The sequence below is a fragment of the Anas acuta genome, chromosome 1, assembly GCF_963932015.1.
Source record: "Anas acuta chromosome 1, bAnaAcu1.1, whole genome shotgun sequence".
Taxonomy (NCBI): domain Eukaryota; kingdom Metazoa; phylum Chordata; class Aves; order Anseriformes; family Anatidae; genus Anas; species Anas acuta.
Window position 1 is genome coordinate 60409012 of NC_088979.1, and position 17950 is coordinate 60426961.

A 17950-nucleotide genomic window follows, 5' to 3' on the forward strand; every position below is an offset into this window, starting at 1 on the left:
GATGGTTAGTTCTGACATAGATAGTGGTAGTGATCTGCACGGATGCTGTGCTTGATCTGCTGGTACACGTTGCCTGCAGAATTGTTAAAGCAAAGAAGTGGCAATTAACTTCTGGTAGTAGATACGTTGATTGGGGTTTCATTTGCTATTCTAGTTTGGGCGTTTTCAGTTGACTTGATCATAGTTTAACTAGTGTCTTTGAATCTGGACAAAAAAAAAAAAAATAGGCAATTGTAGCATGGTCCACAACATGTTCAGGTTGGTCAGAAACAGTTTTCTTAAATTGTGTGACTTGTGCTACAGGTTATATGAGTTGTATTTCATTGCATGGAGCTTAGCAAGTCGTGGAAAAGCTTTGGAAGCTAGCACTTAGGGAGAACGTTACTATTCTGTTTGAGATTGATTCCTTCTTTCTGTTTCATGAAATATTTTCAATACCTGGTAGATAGTTTTGTTTTGTTTTGTTTTTGAAGAAAGTCTAAGTTGAAAATGCTCTGTGAAGCTCCTTTAAAGTGGTTTCGTACATGTCAATAGATTCTTAATCCAAAAGATCTTCTGTCTGCTTGAGTAAGAGGACAAAAAAAAATTATGTAGCTTGAAAGACATCCTATTCTCCCTTGTCACACATATTACTGGAAAATAACAATTCCATCTGATATCTCTAGTCCTTTCATTCTTGTTTTTTTCCCCCTTTTGGCACAAAAATACTTATTTAAAATTAACTTACCTTTTTTCTTTAGTTTTCCCAAGCTCTTACTGTCCATGATTTTTATACTAAATCTCTTGAACTTTTTTTCTGAATTTGGCACATTTGGAAAAAAAGCTTGCTTCCTTAATTTTTCAAGTTCTAGGTCAAGTTCTCGTGTCATTGCTTTTCAATTTATACATTCAAGAGAAAGAAGGTGATTGTATTTGCTACCAGAGGCGTCTTTGAGGACTCTGCATTACAACGCTGTTCATCTTTTCAGTTCAGAGCTTACTCTGAACTTTTCCTTAAAAGTCTTCCATAATGCTTTTCTCATTGTAAGCAACTTTTTCTGGAGTTCCTTGTCTGTGCCTAGAAAAATACTAGTAGCAGCAGTGATGGTCCTGATTTTCATAGTTTTTTGGCTAAATAACTCTTCTATTGTCTTTAAAGTGGCTGCAATACTGAAAAGAAGAAGCTGCTTTGGAATTCGTTGTTGCTAGTGATCTAGGAAATTTCTGCTTTCATTTTAATAGTGCAGGTCTTTTCTGTTATGCAGTGTTGCAAGCATGCTGTCATTTTAAGAGTTAACATGGTCCTTAATACCTTTGTGAGTTGTGTTTAGGAATAATTTCTTATGTAATTGAGTATAAACTGAAAAATGTTGATTGCTGCTAGCAAGCAAAGTCACACATTTCTTCAGATAAAAGTTTACTTGGAAATGTGGATCATTTCTACAAGAGGCTCTGAAAATCTGAGTCCACTGTTCGAGGTCTTTCTTAAAGTGTTTAAATTGGAAACCAAATCAATAAATCAACATCTGATGGTGATGAATGTAGGATTTCTAATTTGCATACCGTGGTTAATGAATTCTTCCTTGTGCCAGCATTTGCTCAGTTGTGAGCAAATGTGTCTTATATACACGTGAGAGCTCATTACAGCTGCGTAGTTCTTCATGTACCATAATACTGATGATGAAACAAGTGTCTTCACGAAGAAGAGCTTCCTTCTTTCCAATATGCTCGCCTTGGTACGATTTTGGAGGATGTTCTGAAAATCTCTACCATTGTTTTAAAAGGTCTAAAATAATTTCAGCTGCCACATGTTTTGTTGTGAAATAAAAACTTGGCACCAACTTGCGCCTTTGTAGATGCCCAGTTTGTAATTCTAGCGTGATTTTTTTTGTAGCTGTCCCCAGCAGTGGCACGCATCTGTTTAGTTAAGAAAATTTTTTCTCTTGGTATCTAAAAAAAAATCAAAACTACTTTGTGACTTTTGTATTTGGACACCAAAGGGTTAAAACACTTAAAGTTTAGTATTTTAAAATCACTTTGCTGTAGAAATTTTAGATTAGTATACTGATGTTTATAGGAATTCTTTTCTCACTGTGGGCGTTTTCGTGTTCTGATCTCTTTTTTTCTTTCTCCTTTTGTTTTAATCCTTGTATCTGCTAATTTTTGTATAGGAATAGTTACTAATTCTCTTGAGATACAGCCTACTAAATTTAAAGTAATTGAAGCCATGAGTTGACTGGTAATTTTAATCCATTCTATATAAATTTCGGTGAAGAACTGACAAATTGGTTTCAGGATGAACGTAATGATGCTTTAAAGGCATAAAAGGCTTAGTATCTTGTTGTTAAGGTGGTCACATGAGAATGGCTTACATAATGAATAATGTGCTACAGCACTTTATGTTTGTTAATGTAACTTTTAAGCTTAATGTTGCCTGCAAATATGTGATCCCTTATGATTATAAGTTTCCTGTTTATGCACCATTGCCCGTTTAAATCAAACAGAAGATTCTGAAACTGTGAAAACTACACATGTCAATGTTTTACAGCTACGTAATTCGAATTGACTTGATTTTTTCAAGTAATCCTAGAAAGGGGGAGCATTCCATATAGAAACTGCTGAAACTGCCACAGGTGCTTCTCCGAAAACCTTACAGTTGTGGCATTGAATGTTCAGTATCGCTTCCTTTCTGCACACAAGGCATACTGTTGAGGTATTTGTTGCGGTGATTGGTTTTAATGCTAATCTAGGAATTCAGATATAGAATCTATAGATTTGCATGCTTTGCTTACCCTAATTTACAATTATCTACTTTTTTTTATTTGTAAACTAACAATAGATAAGTTGAGATCAGTATTTTTTAACAGATATTACATTGATATACAAAAACTGTGGTTTATTTTCTTAGATTGTCGCATGGCATTAACAAAAGCACAGTGAGCTGTAGGTGATGTAATCACTATTTAAAATTAGAGGATTTTTTTGCATATGACTGTTTTTTCAAAAAGATTGAATGTTGAATTTTTGTAGCAAACATTTGTTTTGTTTTTCAAGGTATGTGACATTATAAGTGGAAGATAGAGTATTTCAAGTAGTTTATACCAAAGACACAGAAATGTACTTGATTTTTTTCCTTCAGTGAGTATAAAAAATATGAACAACTAAAACGACTTAGAATCAAGTTTGTCTAAGTACATGTAAATTCAGTATCATTTATAAGTCAATGCAAGAAACACAAGTCTTTCTTTCTACAGATCCTTCTAAGAGTAATTTTTTGAGTTATCTTGAAGTAAATCTTCCTTACAAGAAGGTACATTTAAACAATTTTAAGTTACTTTTTGTACTCTCTGTACCTTAATCACAGTGGAATTATCTTCCATATTTTCTGAGAGCTTGCCTCAGATTTTTCCTTCCTTTAGGGAACTTCTCAAAACAAAAAATTGTGGTTAGATTGAGATAATAAAAATCTCCCTAAAATAAGGCTAAATTGAAAGTTACCTTTGTGTTTCTATATGCAAATCCTGTTTGGTCAGGATATTTAATTATTTATGAACAACAACTGAGTTACGCACACAGCGTTTTTAAAAGCATTTCAGAAGTAGGGAAGCATAAGCTTCAAGAGTGTCCTCTTTATAGTTGCTTTAATTTGATACCAAGACTCTCAGATGAACTGGGCCTTTAAAATGGGAGTTGTGATGTCAACTGGAGGGAGAAAAACAAAATTAAAAAAAAAAAAGTCCTCTTCATGCCAAGATTAGTCAGTTTTGAAGACTGCCTGTGGACATCTCTTGATGGATGAAGAAATACTGAGTTGTAAGAGTGTTGTTTGAGCACTATAGAAGGTATGTGAATAAATGTATATACAAAAGTCAGAGTTTTAACTCCTAATAAACAGTGCGTGCTTTCAGTTCATTTATAAAACACTTGTCACTACAGAATTCAAGTGTTAAATGTAATCTGTCAAGAAACCTCAAGATCACCTACTTCTACTTCTCCATATCCAGATTTCCGTCAACTATTCTCATGGACCTTTTCTATTTATAATAACTTTATAGTATGAAAATGTATCTTTCCAATTGTATTTTTTTCTTTTGCTTTGGAGTTAGCATCCCACACTTCCATTCTTCAAGGAAAATAATACATCTTTATCATTCCCAGCTCCTGGATTTTTGTCTACAAAGAAGGCTGAGGGTAAATAACATCATGCTTTTGTGATTCTGATTTATCTGCAGTAATAAGAGTTACATAAATGCAATGAATAAACTATAAAGCAAAATGAAATACTGCCAAGTTATCTTAAGAGGACTCATTTGTTTTTCAAATATGAATGGAAAATCAAATGGAAATGATGCAAGGTTCGTGCTTTCTAAGTGTAGAGTGAATCAATTTCCTGACAACGAAAACTGCACTTAGTTCTGGGTAAGGTTAAGTCGGAGATGTTCCTCACTTTTTTCAATTCAACCCTTTATACATATTCCTGTCTGGAGTAGGTGCCAAAAAAAAACAAAAAACAGGACACCAGAATCGTCTTTTGAGAGGTATAGTTTTCAGTGTGCTTTCCTGAGCTTCTCCACCTGTTTCTGTAGCTGGACTGACCTCCTTCAGAGACATCTACTTTTTTGGACTTGATTTACTGGAGAAGAGAGGAGGTTTGATGGTAAATAGAAAATACTGTACTGACTCAATGAATGTGCTATTTAATAAAAGACTGTCTAATTGTAACTTGCATGTAACTTTTCAAGGCTTAGCCTGATTTTCTTTTCTTTAGTATGACTTTATTCCATCCTTTCACATCTGATAGCTACTTCATAAAAGCATCTTTGGAAAATACCTGTCTGTCTAGCTTGATACATGCTTGGTCTTCTTTCAGCTAGGTGGCCTAGTTTTGAGAAAACTCCTGAAAGGATGTTGAGAAGACTCGTCAAAGCTTGTTTTCAAGTGTAGTATCTTAAGGGAAAAAAAAAAGAGGGAGAGAAGGGGGAAGGGAGAGAACCTGCGGAAAAGTTCCTTGCTAAGTTGTACATTCTGAGTAATAGTTGGAGAAATAGTGCTGTCATATTTGCAGTATTACGAGAAGGAATAAAAGGGCCACTTACCTGAAGATTTAATATCAGATAGTATGTTCTCAGTTTCTTTGGCTATTTCAAGGTTAGGGTTAAAGTCAGCTCAAAACTAGTACTGAAAGGATTTTTGACTTAAAAAAAATCAAGGATGGGTGGAAAAGAAAGTTTTTCAAGAAATATGAAACTTTGAGGTATTTCCATCCGTCTTGTCCAAAGGATTGCATTTTTTTCACTACTTTTCTTTCACAGCCAAAGTCTTGAAGTTGGTTTTAGTTAAAGTATCCTTTATGTAGTCAAACTGTTCTTGTAAGCAGCTGTGAGAAATTAAGGAATGTGCCTTTCATGGGACATCTCTAATAACTGAGGCAGTTGACAATTTACTTAAACACAGTGATCAGCTCTCTGAGTTTCCTTTTTTTTAACAATGCAGTCTGTGTCATACAGAGTTGGCTTAATATTGAAAATAATCTTCAATAATTGCTTCTACTTTTTCACCTGATAGTTTGCATCACTGCAGTTCATAATCAAGAGCTGACATAGAGATAGATTGCACGTAAGAGATTGAACTCCTTATGCATCTTATACGTGGTCAGTGCAGTGAGCCATTTCTATTTTCCTTTCCATAATAAAGTCTGTTTACATTAACAGCTTTTATATTAGCTTATGAACCTAGCAGAGCTAGCTGCTTCATTTCCAAACGTTGGCATCATTTGAGGTAATTTGAGATTCAGGAGAAGTGTTCCCAGTTCCTTGTAACTGCTGCTGTGACAGGGGAGTACTACTCGGAGTCCAGATCAGTGCTTTTAAAGAGTGGTGGAGTAGCTGGCTGAGCTTTTTAATTCTTTCTAGTATTTCACTTCAGGGTTTCTGGAAAGACTGTATTGGACTGGATTTTGCTGTTATGCACTCAAAATCCTCACAGTGATGGCATTACTTCTTATTCAATTGCATATTTTGGAAACACTTCTTGATGAATTCATGTCATAAAGCTATTCCAATCTGGTAAAACCGTGATATGTTAAGGGCTTTATCTTTCTGATTTATGCGTGGGCTAATTGAGTTTGCCATTTTTTCTTGCAGTTATGATGAGCTAGTGTAGCATGGCTAGTTCTTTTAGCCATTTGTGTTTCCAGTGACAGGTTGTTTTTTTGTTTTTGTTTTTGTTTTTTTTTCCTAGAGAAGGCTAAAAAAAAGCTGCTAAAGACGTAGAATGTTATTTTTCTAGATTAGGTTTCATTTTCTCAAAAAAAAAAAAAAGTTTGTGCCGTTTCTGTTGACTTCTGCTTTTCTCCTTCCTGAAAATATTGGAATACAAGCACATTTAAGTGAAATGTGAAAGGATTTGAAAGTCCTAGAATAATCAATTTTCTATTAAATTCACAGAACTTGACAACTGAATGTAGAAGAATTCCTCATATTATTATGCCCACTGAGAGAGAGCAGAGAGAACTTTGCAGTTGTTTTCTCTTGAGTAGCAGTTGGCCAGCAAGTTTCTAGAGTCGTCTACATCCCCTTTTATTTGACTTGACATTTTTTATTTTTTTTTGCTAACTTCCTGACGAAGTGAGTTCTTGTGAAATTGTTAAATTCAGACTCAGATTTTTAAGAGAGAAATTTCTAAACTCTTAGAATCAAGAATGCTACATCCAGTCTGCTTGAGCCCTAGAAAATCTATGCAATATTTCTAAAATACTTCCTTAGGACAAGTGCTTTTTTGTTTGCCTGTTAGGAATAAGGCGTTTAAGAAGTGGGGAGGGGAGAGATCTATAAAATCGTACAAAGCTGATTACATATTGAAATCTGTCAGACATTAATTTAGATCTCATTTCTTTTGTTTCTGGGAAACAAACTTTCTCAAAATTTAGTACATGTAGCCTTACACTCTTGGGTCTTAGTTAGTACATCTCCAAATGCCTCTCACAGCTTATATCACCATTACTTTGGGAAATGGTGACTTAGTCTGTCTCACAGTTACATCTTACAGTCTTTTTTTGTCTTACAGTCCATTTTTTCAAAGCAGAGCTATACTGTTCAACAACACCTGCTAAATGGTAGAATTATTATTCATTGGTGTTTTATGAAATCAGGTGTTAACACCATATTGTTTTGGTCATGCTTTTATCTTTGCATATCTTTAATGTGCTCATTTAGATTTCTTTTATTTTCCTTTTTGGGCCAGCAAATTTAAAACAATTTAGACAGAATGGAATTAGTCACTTTGTTCAAAATCAATTTTGAAATATTACATCTGTATTACAACACAAGTAAATTAGAACTGCCAGAAGAGCACTGAATGCTGGTTAGCAGGACCCTCAGCAGGCCATCTGGTGTAGCCCTGGGAAGGATCGGGTACATTTCACAGAATTTCTGGCCTCATAGTCTGCTCTTAAAAAGGAGGAGGTGAAAAAACACTTTGTAGATTCAACAGCCCTAACCAGCTTTATACTGAAACTTTCTCCTAGTGCCTTATTGAAAATATACTTAGCTCTTGTTAATCCCCTTCATATACTGCCAGCGCTGGATGCACTGAACATATTAGTCTCTTTGCAGCTGTCTGTTAGGTGCTTGAAGCTGGTATCTCCACCTTGAGACTTCATTTCTTTTGACCAAATAGTTTTTTCAGTCTCCTAAAGTCTTGCTTTTTGGGATGCTCTTCTCTGCTGTTCTCTGGATTTTCGCTAGTAGTCCAAGTAAGTGACCACTTAAAATAGTCTAGAATAGAATGAGATTACCCTGATCTTCCTAGTTAATAACCTTTCTGGTTCTGTAGTATTTCAAAGTACCCTTCCAAACCTTACATAATGTAGCTGTATCTATGTATGGAATTAGCCTTGCTGCAATAGTTTCTGAAGATCTGTCTGGTCTTTCATTGTTACAGCAAATAAATTGCAGTGTTCTAGGAAGTAAAGCTGAGCTTTGTTCCCTGTGTTCTTTGCATGAGCTGGATTGAGTTGTCTTCTGCTTGATATGAAGGAAGAGTCAGGTCTATTCATCTTCTGAATTCTCATTCTGTGGCTAGACTCTTTCTGGACTTCTAAGTCTTAGACTTCAACTACTACAGTATATACTGTAGTATAAACTACTGAAGCCAAGAAACAAAAATCCATTTTTCTGACTAGTTAGCTGTGGTTTGAAAGGAGGGGGAAAAATAGGAAAGATTCATTGGCATATCTTTTGCTTCACAGTCTAGTTGTGTCACTTCTAGCTTTCTTGTTGCCAGTTCTCTGTGCTTCCTTCTGACAGGATCCGGTGTGTCTAAGCACAGACATACTGTATGTTTGTGTAAATACATGGCCTACAGCATTCTTGCAAATTAAACCTCCACAAGTCTACATGTCTTAATCTGGTTTCATTTATAAGCTCCTTGGTATATTAGGATGTTCAAAATCCAGTGCCATTTCTCTTGTACGTGGAAAAAGTCTTGGTTCAAATAACAAAGCAAGTCCCAACACTTATGATGTCACACACTTTGAAATGAGAAACAAACCAGAAAAAAAAAAAACAAAACTATAAGCAAAGCATAACTAAGTATAGCATCTTATCTTTTTTTTTTTTTCTATGTATGTGTATATTTTATTGTTAGGAGGAACAGTGATGTTGTTGTTACCTTAGAAACCAGAATGCCATGGACAATTGCCAAGTCATGTTAAGTTTGTTTTGAGTATTTGATCTTTTACTCAAGATAGAGATTGCAAAATAAACTGCAGAAGATGGTAACGTTCAAGGCTTAAATTAGTCTGAAGTTTACGTAAAGATCAGGTCTTCAGACTATTTTAGAATAAAGCGTTTTGAGAAGTTTAAATAGGAAGATGCTTTTTTAAGGCATATAGTATATTGATTTTATTTTAAAGTGTTTTGTCTCCCAAATTTTGCTTAGAAGCCAGATATATGTGAGAAAAGTTAAGTTAGTTATAATACTAAGATTGATAACTAATTTCTTAATGGAAATTTGCTAAGTGTATGCTTTCTCTCATCGCCAACAGATAGATAGTCAGTAAGGGCAGCAGCAGCAGCCAGCTAGGTTGATGAATGAGTGTAATTCAGTTTCTTTGTATTGTACAGCTTGAGAAATGCCAGTGGCCTGACAGCAGCAGACCTTGCACATACCCAGGGCTTCCAAGAATGTGCCCAGTTTCTCTTGAACCTCCAGAACTGTCACCTGAATCGTTACTATAGCAATGGCACCTTAAATGGGGTTCATCAGAACGCAGGTCCCAACCCATTCAGTGGTGGGACAAGTCGAAAGAGATCCTTTGAAGACACGGAGTCTGCTGGAGTAAAGAAAGCTAGAACGGAAGGTGAGACACTAGAGGTAAAAGGGATGGGGTGACGTTGTTGCCAAGAAAGGAAAATAAACATTTTAAAGCCTTTCAGACTGGATGTTGAGTATTATTCACAAACTCACCAACATACTTAAAATACATGTGAATACAAGAGGTAGGTAAATAAAGCTTTCCATCCTTTGAAGAATATCCATATGCCATAAGATCCCTGTTAGCATCTTGGCATGCTCAGAAATTTCTATTTCCGGAGAGTTCTGCAGTTACACGATGCCAAGAATAACATGCAGAAGAGCAGCAGCTGAAATTAGCTTCTGCTCCTTCCTCAATTTCTTCTTGTTTTGGAGAGCAACATAATATTGCCTTAATTCACAAAGAAGCCCGGGTGTTCTGATGGTAATTTTCCATTTCAGGATTCATTCACACTTCAGAAACTGTTTACTAGGCAAGATGGATGAAATAAATGTGATGCAAAAAAAAAAGTTTCTCAGTTGATACAGATTATATGGGTGACATTCAGTGAGCGTACATTAAATCCCCAGGATTTTGTTCCAAGGGAAGGGGAACGGATAAGTTACAGCAGGGTGTCAGACTAGAATGAATCCTGAGGATTCATTTTCAGCCTTGTACGATGAGGATATCGCTGCTTCCCCTGCAAGCCGTGATGGGATAGCACCTTGATAGTTCTGGTCTTAAACTCCATTAAACTCTTATTAAAGGGAATCCAGCATTCGGTATTCAAACCTCCTTTGTTATTCCTGCGTCCAGCACTGGGAGAGGGACTTTGCAGGTCGTCACTGAAGACACTTTCATCAGTTAAAATTTATGTTGCTCTAACAGATGCGGCCTCCAGCAAGCCAAATAAAATGGGCTCAGCTGGTGCTTAATTCCAGTGAACAAGAGTGGAAATGAGGCCAAAACAATGCTTTAAAATTGATAACGGACAATGTAAATGACATCAGTATTGTCTCTCCGTAGTATTTAAGAGTTGTTCCTTCTGACTGTTCATAACCAGCAATCTCTTAGTTCCAGAAAATTCCTCCAATCTAGTCACGAGGTTGTGTTTCCCCAAAATGTGCAGGAGTGGCACCAGGCTAGCTATTTTTATGATGTATGTTGCCAAGAAATAGCAGTATCTGCATTTCCTTTCAGCATAAACAGCTGCAGCTGTGGATGGGGCAAACAAAATTATGTTTAAGTGAATGAGGTCTCCTCACCAAAAATGGAGACGTTAGAGTAGAGAAGCAGTGTGAGTAATTCTTGAATTTTTTTACAAGTATAATTCTTTAAGACCTTTGCGAGCAAAGGGAAATGCTTTGCTGCATGTGCTTGAGGGTTTTCAGAGTAATTAAGAGGTGCATCCAGACTTGAAACTGAAGTTTCTGATCAGATGCGTCTGCCTTCAAAGGCATCGGCATCAGTAGTGTCTGTCGTATTAATGCAGGAAGCCTGTTGGGGTGGGAATGAGTCACTGGTCTTGAGGCACTTTGTAAACAGTAAAGGTGAGTAATAAGAAGTCATCACTGTATCTTTGTGCTTAGCTAGCCTTTTTCCAAAGCACTACCAATTTTGGGGCAATTTTGCCCTTATCACAGGCACACTGTCCTCTTGTCCTTTCCTTTAAAGCTGTTTGCGTGGCAGATTCTGCATTTCAGAGCGTGCAGACGCCCTGTGTTTGCTGGAAGGGGTAGGGTTTTGATGGCCATACCCTGAGTTAGAACAATTCCTCCTTTGGAAAACCTACACATTGTGCCTTACTATGAGACCATAAGCAGTAGGGTTGGGAGAAATACTTGAGCTGTCCTGAAATAGCTAAACTGGGCAGGGGGCGTGAGTTACATACACATAATTTTGTTTATATGCACACATGTATACCTGCTGCCAGGCACACGGTATTAAAACCCTTTGGCCTCAAAATTGTGCAACGCTGATACATGATACACTGTGATGGAAATGAATTACTCTCTGCTATTGGAATATAAAAATGAGCACCATAAGCTGAGTGTAACAAATACACATCTGTAACTACTCCTGTTGCAAGACAGCATTCAGAACATACACCAGATAGTTTGGGCTTAGAAACATTAGCAGGGTTTTATGTTTTATGTCCATTTTTCTGCAATCGGATCCAGCACCTTCTCCCTGCTTCCCAGGCTGCTTGGTGCACGGGGTCAAATGCACAGATGATGCACGCAGGGCCAACCCATCTTACAGGTGCATTTGTCACAGTCCCATCCCCGTCCCCCTAACTCCTGGCCCTCGGCAGGCTGCCCTGTGTGCTCCACACAATGCTGGCTCGCTGTGAGCAAGAGGTGACCGGCTGTATCAGCACCGTGGCTGCTGCTGCCTGCCCTTTGTGGGATGGGGACAGGGAATGATGCTAGGTGTACCCTTGGATGTGCCAGCGTGGAACTGCACGTCATATTCCTCTGGTTTGCTGCAGAATATGCCTTTCCCTTCCTAGTTTAGGATGATGTGAGGTTCACTGATGCAAAGCCCTGGTCTCCTTTAAGCCCCATGCGAGCTCTTTGGCCCTGAAACACATTAGTGATTGCTGGAGGCTCCTTACAAACAAATTACCAAAATTTCTGTTGTGCCCAAGGTAATGCAAGCTGACTTGCAGTCTACTAATGTAACCATTTAAAACATAATACTGAGTGCATGCAGGGTACTAAAAGGTGTGTTAGTGTCGGTGTGAGAGCAGTGCGGGGTCTGCTGGGCTGATACTGGAGGAGTACCTCAGCTGGCAGCTGTAAGAGACACTGCAGTCAAGCCCGTCTAGCTTGTTAAAGCATGTCCCACAGCAGAGTAGCCACTTTTTGGCTTTATAAGAAAAGAGATCAGTTTGTTCAGCTCTTGAAGGGAGCCCTGGAGCAGTCTCATAGGGCTGGGACGGGGTTTTTGGGAACTGGGAGCCAAGGAGGGAGCAGTCCCGGCTGGCCAGGCAAACATCCTCTGGGATAGAGACTGCTTCATATCCATCGGGCATGCTGTAAAGCCTAAATGTGGGTAATCTAAATTCCTCTTTAGTCAACCTGTTAGTACATCAGGCTAGTAACTGATACACAGGTGCAAAGTGTGATAGGTACTCTGGTAATTCTCCATTTTGAGGGATGGAAATGACAGTGTAACTACTGAACATTTGCTCGTTTCCCACTTGGAATCTCAAAAGAAATCGGAAGCTTTCAAAAGCAAACAACTAAGATGCAAGGCCAGGCTGGATGGGGCTGTGGGCAACCTGGGCTGGTAGGAGGTGTCCCTGCCCATGGCAGGGGGGTGGAACTGGGTGGGCTTTAAGGTCCCTTCCAACCCAAACCTTTCTCTGATTCCAAGATTTCTATGTAGAAAGTTCTTGTTTTAATAACCAAAATACTCACCTGTTGGCTGAATGTTGAAGTGTGCACCGGTGACTAAGCTTGCCTCTTTTTTTCCATCAGCTTACAGCTTTGATGGCTTAATACCAATGATGAATGGAGGAGTTGAGGACGATGCTGACAATATGCACGTTGACAGAGAGTTTGCTGTTGTATCAGGTGGGAGTGGACAGTTTCCTGTTAACTACAACAACATTCAAATGGTTGAAGACACCAAACAACAGGAGAGTAGTTCTGTTGGACCAAAAGAAATTGAAATATACACTGTTTCTGCAATGCAAACGCCTTGTCGTTGCAAGAACCAATACGCATTTTATTTTTAAGTATAAGACTTAATCCTTTACTTTTGCACATTGTCATCTAGAGTCTCGAAAACCATTGTATCGCTGTAACGCCCACTATTCTGGGGTTTTAGTGGGTATCTAAAATTAGCTGTTTCATGACAAATATTGTAATGGTGAAAGAGAAGGTTTGTTAGTAGTTCTCAGATAAACCGAAATCGACAGTGGCTGTTTCACTTTTAACTTAAGGCTTGTATTATGTTGTGCCTTGCTTTTAGTTGCTATGATTTCAGGTTACAGAAGAATCAGAAACAATTTAAGTGATTCATTTCATTTCCATTAAATAGATTTCATTGCTAATAAGACTTGATAGGGAAACATTGTAGCACTTATATATAGCTTTGAAAATAATATAACAACTAAGCTATATTCAAAATAGTTCAAAAAATGCTATATAGGGTAGTCTAGACATACGTAGTGTGTTTAAAATTTATTCAGACAGCAATATAAGTGCAGGATCCTGCTATGAGCAAATCTGTGGTTTTTAATGCAAATAAAAAGCTTCATATTGCTGGTCTTAAACTGGTATTTGGAACTAAAGTACCTTGGAAAATTGTTTGGACTTTGTACGTTGATCTTCATGAAACAGTCATCATGTCAGTAGTGCTAGTGAATATTAATGGTCTAAGATTTTTTCAGGGCTGCTGAATCAAGATGCTTTTGGTAACCCCGGGGTGTTCATAGAGTTACTATTATAGTGCGTTATCATTATTATTGAGAAATGAATTTCTTAGCGTGTTCTGTGATAAAAATGCTTATGCTTTGTACCACAGATCAGATTCGCCAAAGGGAATGATGACGGATAGATATTTTAATATATTAGAAGTAATATATATACATATATATACAGTCAGTACTTAAAAAGTAGATTATGATATTTTCCAGTGATAATTACCAAGTGTTCTTATTTATGGAAAAATGATTGTCTTTCATAAATATTCTCTCTTGCTATAGGTGCTAATTTTTAACAAGTAGTAACATTCTATAATTATCACTAGAATTATTCATTACCTACTTTTGCATATTAACTAACAGTAGTGCCATTTTTATTAAATTTGATTTGGCAAAGCCAGCCTATAAGGGTTTATTTTTAACCAGTTAACATTTTGCACTTTTCAGTTAATAAACACTATCTGAAATTCCTTCTGTGCGTTTTCATCACTGAAGTATTAGCCTTGATGTCTTGATGGGTTTGGGTGCTTTTTTTTTTTTTTCACTTTCAGTGAGAATTTGTGGTTAGCCAGTTCAGTTGATGTGGTTATTTTAGCTCATGTAGGGATGATACAGGAAATTCCGGTTAGTATATCCACCGAGTTACAAAGCTAATACATTTCTTGGCATTGTGCAGTGCTGTATGTGAAGTATCAGTATCGTAATCCATATTTCAAATCATGTCCATGCGGAGGACTAATAGGGAACCAAAGCTTCTGGTTCTTCCTTGTCAAACAGTGGTATTCATAATACATCACTTTAACAAAAACCCGATGTTTTATAAGTGTGGATAGTTATCCGTAGTCTAATTATGGGCTTGATTTGCAAATACAGAGTAAATACAACCCTGTTTTACACATAGGTTTATGCATTCATGTATACACAAACACATGTGCATGTATCCGAGCACAAGAACAATGTAAAATCTTTAAATGTCACCTTATGCGTCTGCATTTCTACATTTGCCTTGCTAATCTTTACCAATATAGATGTAACTTTTAAACATCCTTTGCTGGTAGGCATTTTTAAGGCAGAATATATCATGCAGCTTTTGAGCTAGTACTTTTGAGTACCACTGCAAAAAAATACATTTCAGCCGCGCTGCTGAAATCTGTTAATGGAAATAATAATTATTGTACTAATTACTAAATTCAAAAGAGAAATTGCTCTAAAACAGTTGTCTCTTTTTTTTTTTTTTTTTTGCATGCACGTTTTTAGAATTTTGTTTCCTGCCATTAACCTTTTTTAGTCTTCTGTGCACTCTGCTGTTGCTATTGTATGGCCTTTTGCATGTGGATTGTACAGATGTTGTTATAAACTCATTAAATATAAACCTGCTCACGATCTTATCTAGCAGGCTGCTAGATAAACTGAAGTACTTTCTGAATAAAGGAACTTTGAAACATTTTATATTAGCCTCCCAACATAGTATTTCTTTTTTTTTTGGCCTTCTTCAGAGTATACCATGCTGTGAGAGTGACCACTGAAAAGAAAAATAAATAAATAAACACAGATTATTTATTACTGAAAATAAAAATTAATAAAAAAAACAGCTCATCACCCTCTCAGAGATACTCAGTTCTTGTACATATATGATCTTTTATCCCAAGAGGGCATTACATTTAGGATGGAATGAAGCCTTTTATTCCACCTTTCAAAATGCTGTCTGGAATGCTGCCTGCTACACTTGTTTCATAGAGTTAAATGAAATCATTTCTGAGCAATTCACCTTGTCTTTGAACGATTAATACCAGTATATTTGCACATTGAAAGTAGATAGATATATTGACATCACAATCCATGACTCAAGCTTAGTGCTCAGCTCTCCTTGCTTTGAACTACCCATGTTGTTACAAATAAAGAAAGGGCAGATTTATTTTCAAAGCTGTGTATGGAAACGTTTTTAAGATCAGTGGAGTGTAGTGGAGACGTTTTGATGTATTTCGATTTATTCTTAATTTTTGGTGACAGGTGTATTTCTTAATGCAGATATGAATAGCAGTAGCTCCATATTGAATGCACTGACAAATGGATGTGCCATCAATGGACATTTGGATTTCACCGCCGCACAGCAGCTCAGTGGGATGGATACCAGGCGTGAGGAGTGTGTAACAATAACACCTAACGGCATCATTCCTGGGATAACTTCTCCCGGCAGGCATCGAATTCATACCAGTAACGGCACCGAGGAGCCAGAAAAGGCCATGAATAACCCCACTGATATGTGTGGGTCCCTTCACCTGAATGGAAGCCCGAGCAGCTGCGTTTCCAACCGGCCCTCGTGGGTGGAAGACCCTGGAGATACTTTGCACTATGGACACTACCATGGTTTTGGGGATACTGCTGAAAGCATCCCCGAGCTTAGTAGTGTTGTTGAGCATTCCAATTCTGTTAAAGTCGAACAGAGGTATGACAACACTGTCTTAGGCACAATGTATTTGTACCACGGTTCCTAGATCAATGACCTTTGTATCAAACGCATATTGAAATTGCTACCAAATGAATCTGGGGGGACAAAATCCTCACATAGCATTAAATTTGAAGATTGCAACTTATTGCTATTTTTACACCTTGTTTATATGAGAAGTAAACCTTTAATTTGACAGCCTTATACAATAGTTGTAGTTTGTTGCATGTATGGGGCTTATTTAGTGGTAAAATAGGTGCTGTTATGATGGAATGGTTATGATTTTCATTTTTTACGGAATGTTCTGGTTTTGTATTTTTTTATTTCTCAGCTTGTGAACACTATCTTTCCCTTTTTAGAGCTGTTTCCCCTTTTATTAAAACAACGTTTAAATGAATTTTGTGAAGAAAATGTTACATATGTGCATACTTAGAAGTAAAGATTTTCCTTTTCCCTATCTTCTGCTGAAGCTATGGTAGCAATATCAATGCCAGCTATCACTATGCAAGGTTGAAAAGTGGCAATCTTACGGAGCTTCTCTGACTTTACGGTTTTGTACATTTGTTCAGTATAATTAGATGTTCATCTTTACATTTTTTGAGCGAGTTGTTTAAAAATGCGGAGACAAAATTTGGAGAAAGTTAAACATTAACTTTTTCCGTAGCATAGGAGTGCTTTTTGTTGTTGTTGGGCTCTTTGCATTATAGAGTGGGAAGGTGGGTTGCCTTTGTTCAGTCGCAGTTGGGTGTGCCTCAGGTTAGTTCTGAATTTGTGGCATCTTCCTTTTGCTTCTCCTCTTTACGTGTATGCTTGATATTTTACCATAGCTCACAGACTGGAGGCATGTTGGCACTGTTCTGCTTTGTATGCAGTTTAAAATTACTGTTACTTGTTAGAGAATTTGCCAGGTCAAAATATTTGAGTTTGACTGTCTTGGATATACATTTATTGTCCTTTTTTTAACATGCTTTGAAAATGTAATGTTGTGTACTCCGGGCTATGCTCATGGATATACATTGTATTTAAAGCTTAATACACAAATCAGAATTCATATAAGTGCACTATACGAGCACTAATAATATAAGTTGCTGCTTTGTGATATGATAAATGGAGAGTGGGTGGGAAGAATATGGTAAATGAGATAAGCCCTCTGAATTGTGTTGATTTTTTTGTTTTGTTTAAAAAGGGACCTTTACAATTTGGATTAAAAAAAAATAAACATATTACATTGTATCTGAAGACCGTGTTTAGATATTATATTTTGTTGGCAGTTTGAGCAAGTCCTTAATGGCTTTTAAATCATGTTTCTCTGTGATCTTTCTCAGTATAACTGTAGAACTGCTTAGTTTTGTCAGTGTGTGGAAGCAAATGTGAACAACTGAGTAAGTTGTCCTTGACTGAATCGCAGAAACACACAGTAGATATTCTGACTGTAGAGGTTGTATCAGCCCTGAACTGCAAAAATAGCTTAAAAACACTGGCTGTCTGATTTTCCTGGAAACTGTACTCTCCCTTGAACATTTTCACATAAAATGGTACCGACTGCAGAGGAGTCAATGTTTTAAATACACTTTACACTCTGTGCGGTTCACTACCCGATACCTGCGGTGTATTCAGATGGAGAGCTGCATTCTGGCTGAGCTGCACTGGTAGGAAAATTGACCGGGCGTTTTGCAGATTGTTTGCCAGACCAGCAAAACTCCACGGTGCCTCCTGGAGACAAACAAGATGATTAAAGAAAGGTGAATCCCACCTGAGACAAGCTATTTCTGGCATGCATGTGCTTGAAGAACTG

General features: G+C 37.2%; 1 protein-coding gene across 2 annotated transcripts in view; it reads left to right on the forward strand.

Moving 5' to 3' along the window:
• The window catches only part of ANKRD10 (ankyrin repeat domain 10), a 36649-nt gene extending 19255 nt beyond the window's left edge, over window positions 1–17394 (forward strand). The window contains exons 4-6 of one of the 2 annotated variants that reach the window (XM_068678447.1): window positions 9105–9340; window positions 12760–12855; window positions 15720–17394. In XM_068678447.1, coding sequence (XP_068534548.1) covers window positions 9105–9340; window positions 12760–12855; window positions 15720–16204 — 817 coding nt within the window. In that variant the 3' untranslated portion in view covers window positions 16205–17394. The remainder of the gene's footprint in view (window positions 1–9104; window positions 9341–12759; window positions 12856–15719) is intronic. The other variant, XM_068678458.1, reaches the window with a different exon arrangement.
• Window positions 17395–17950: the final 556 nt, after the last annotated feature.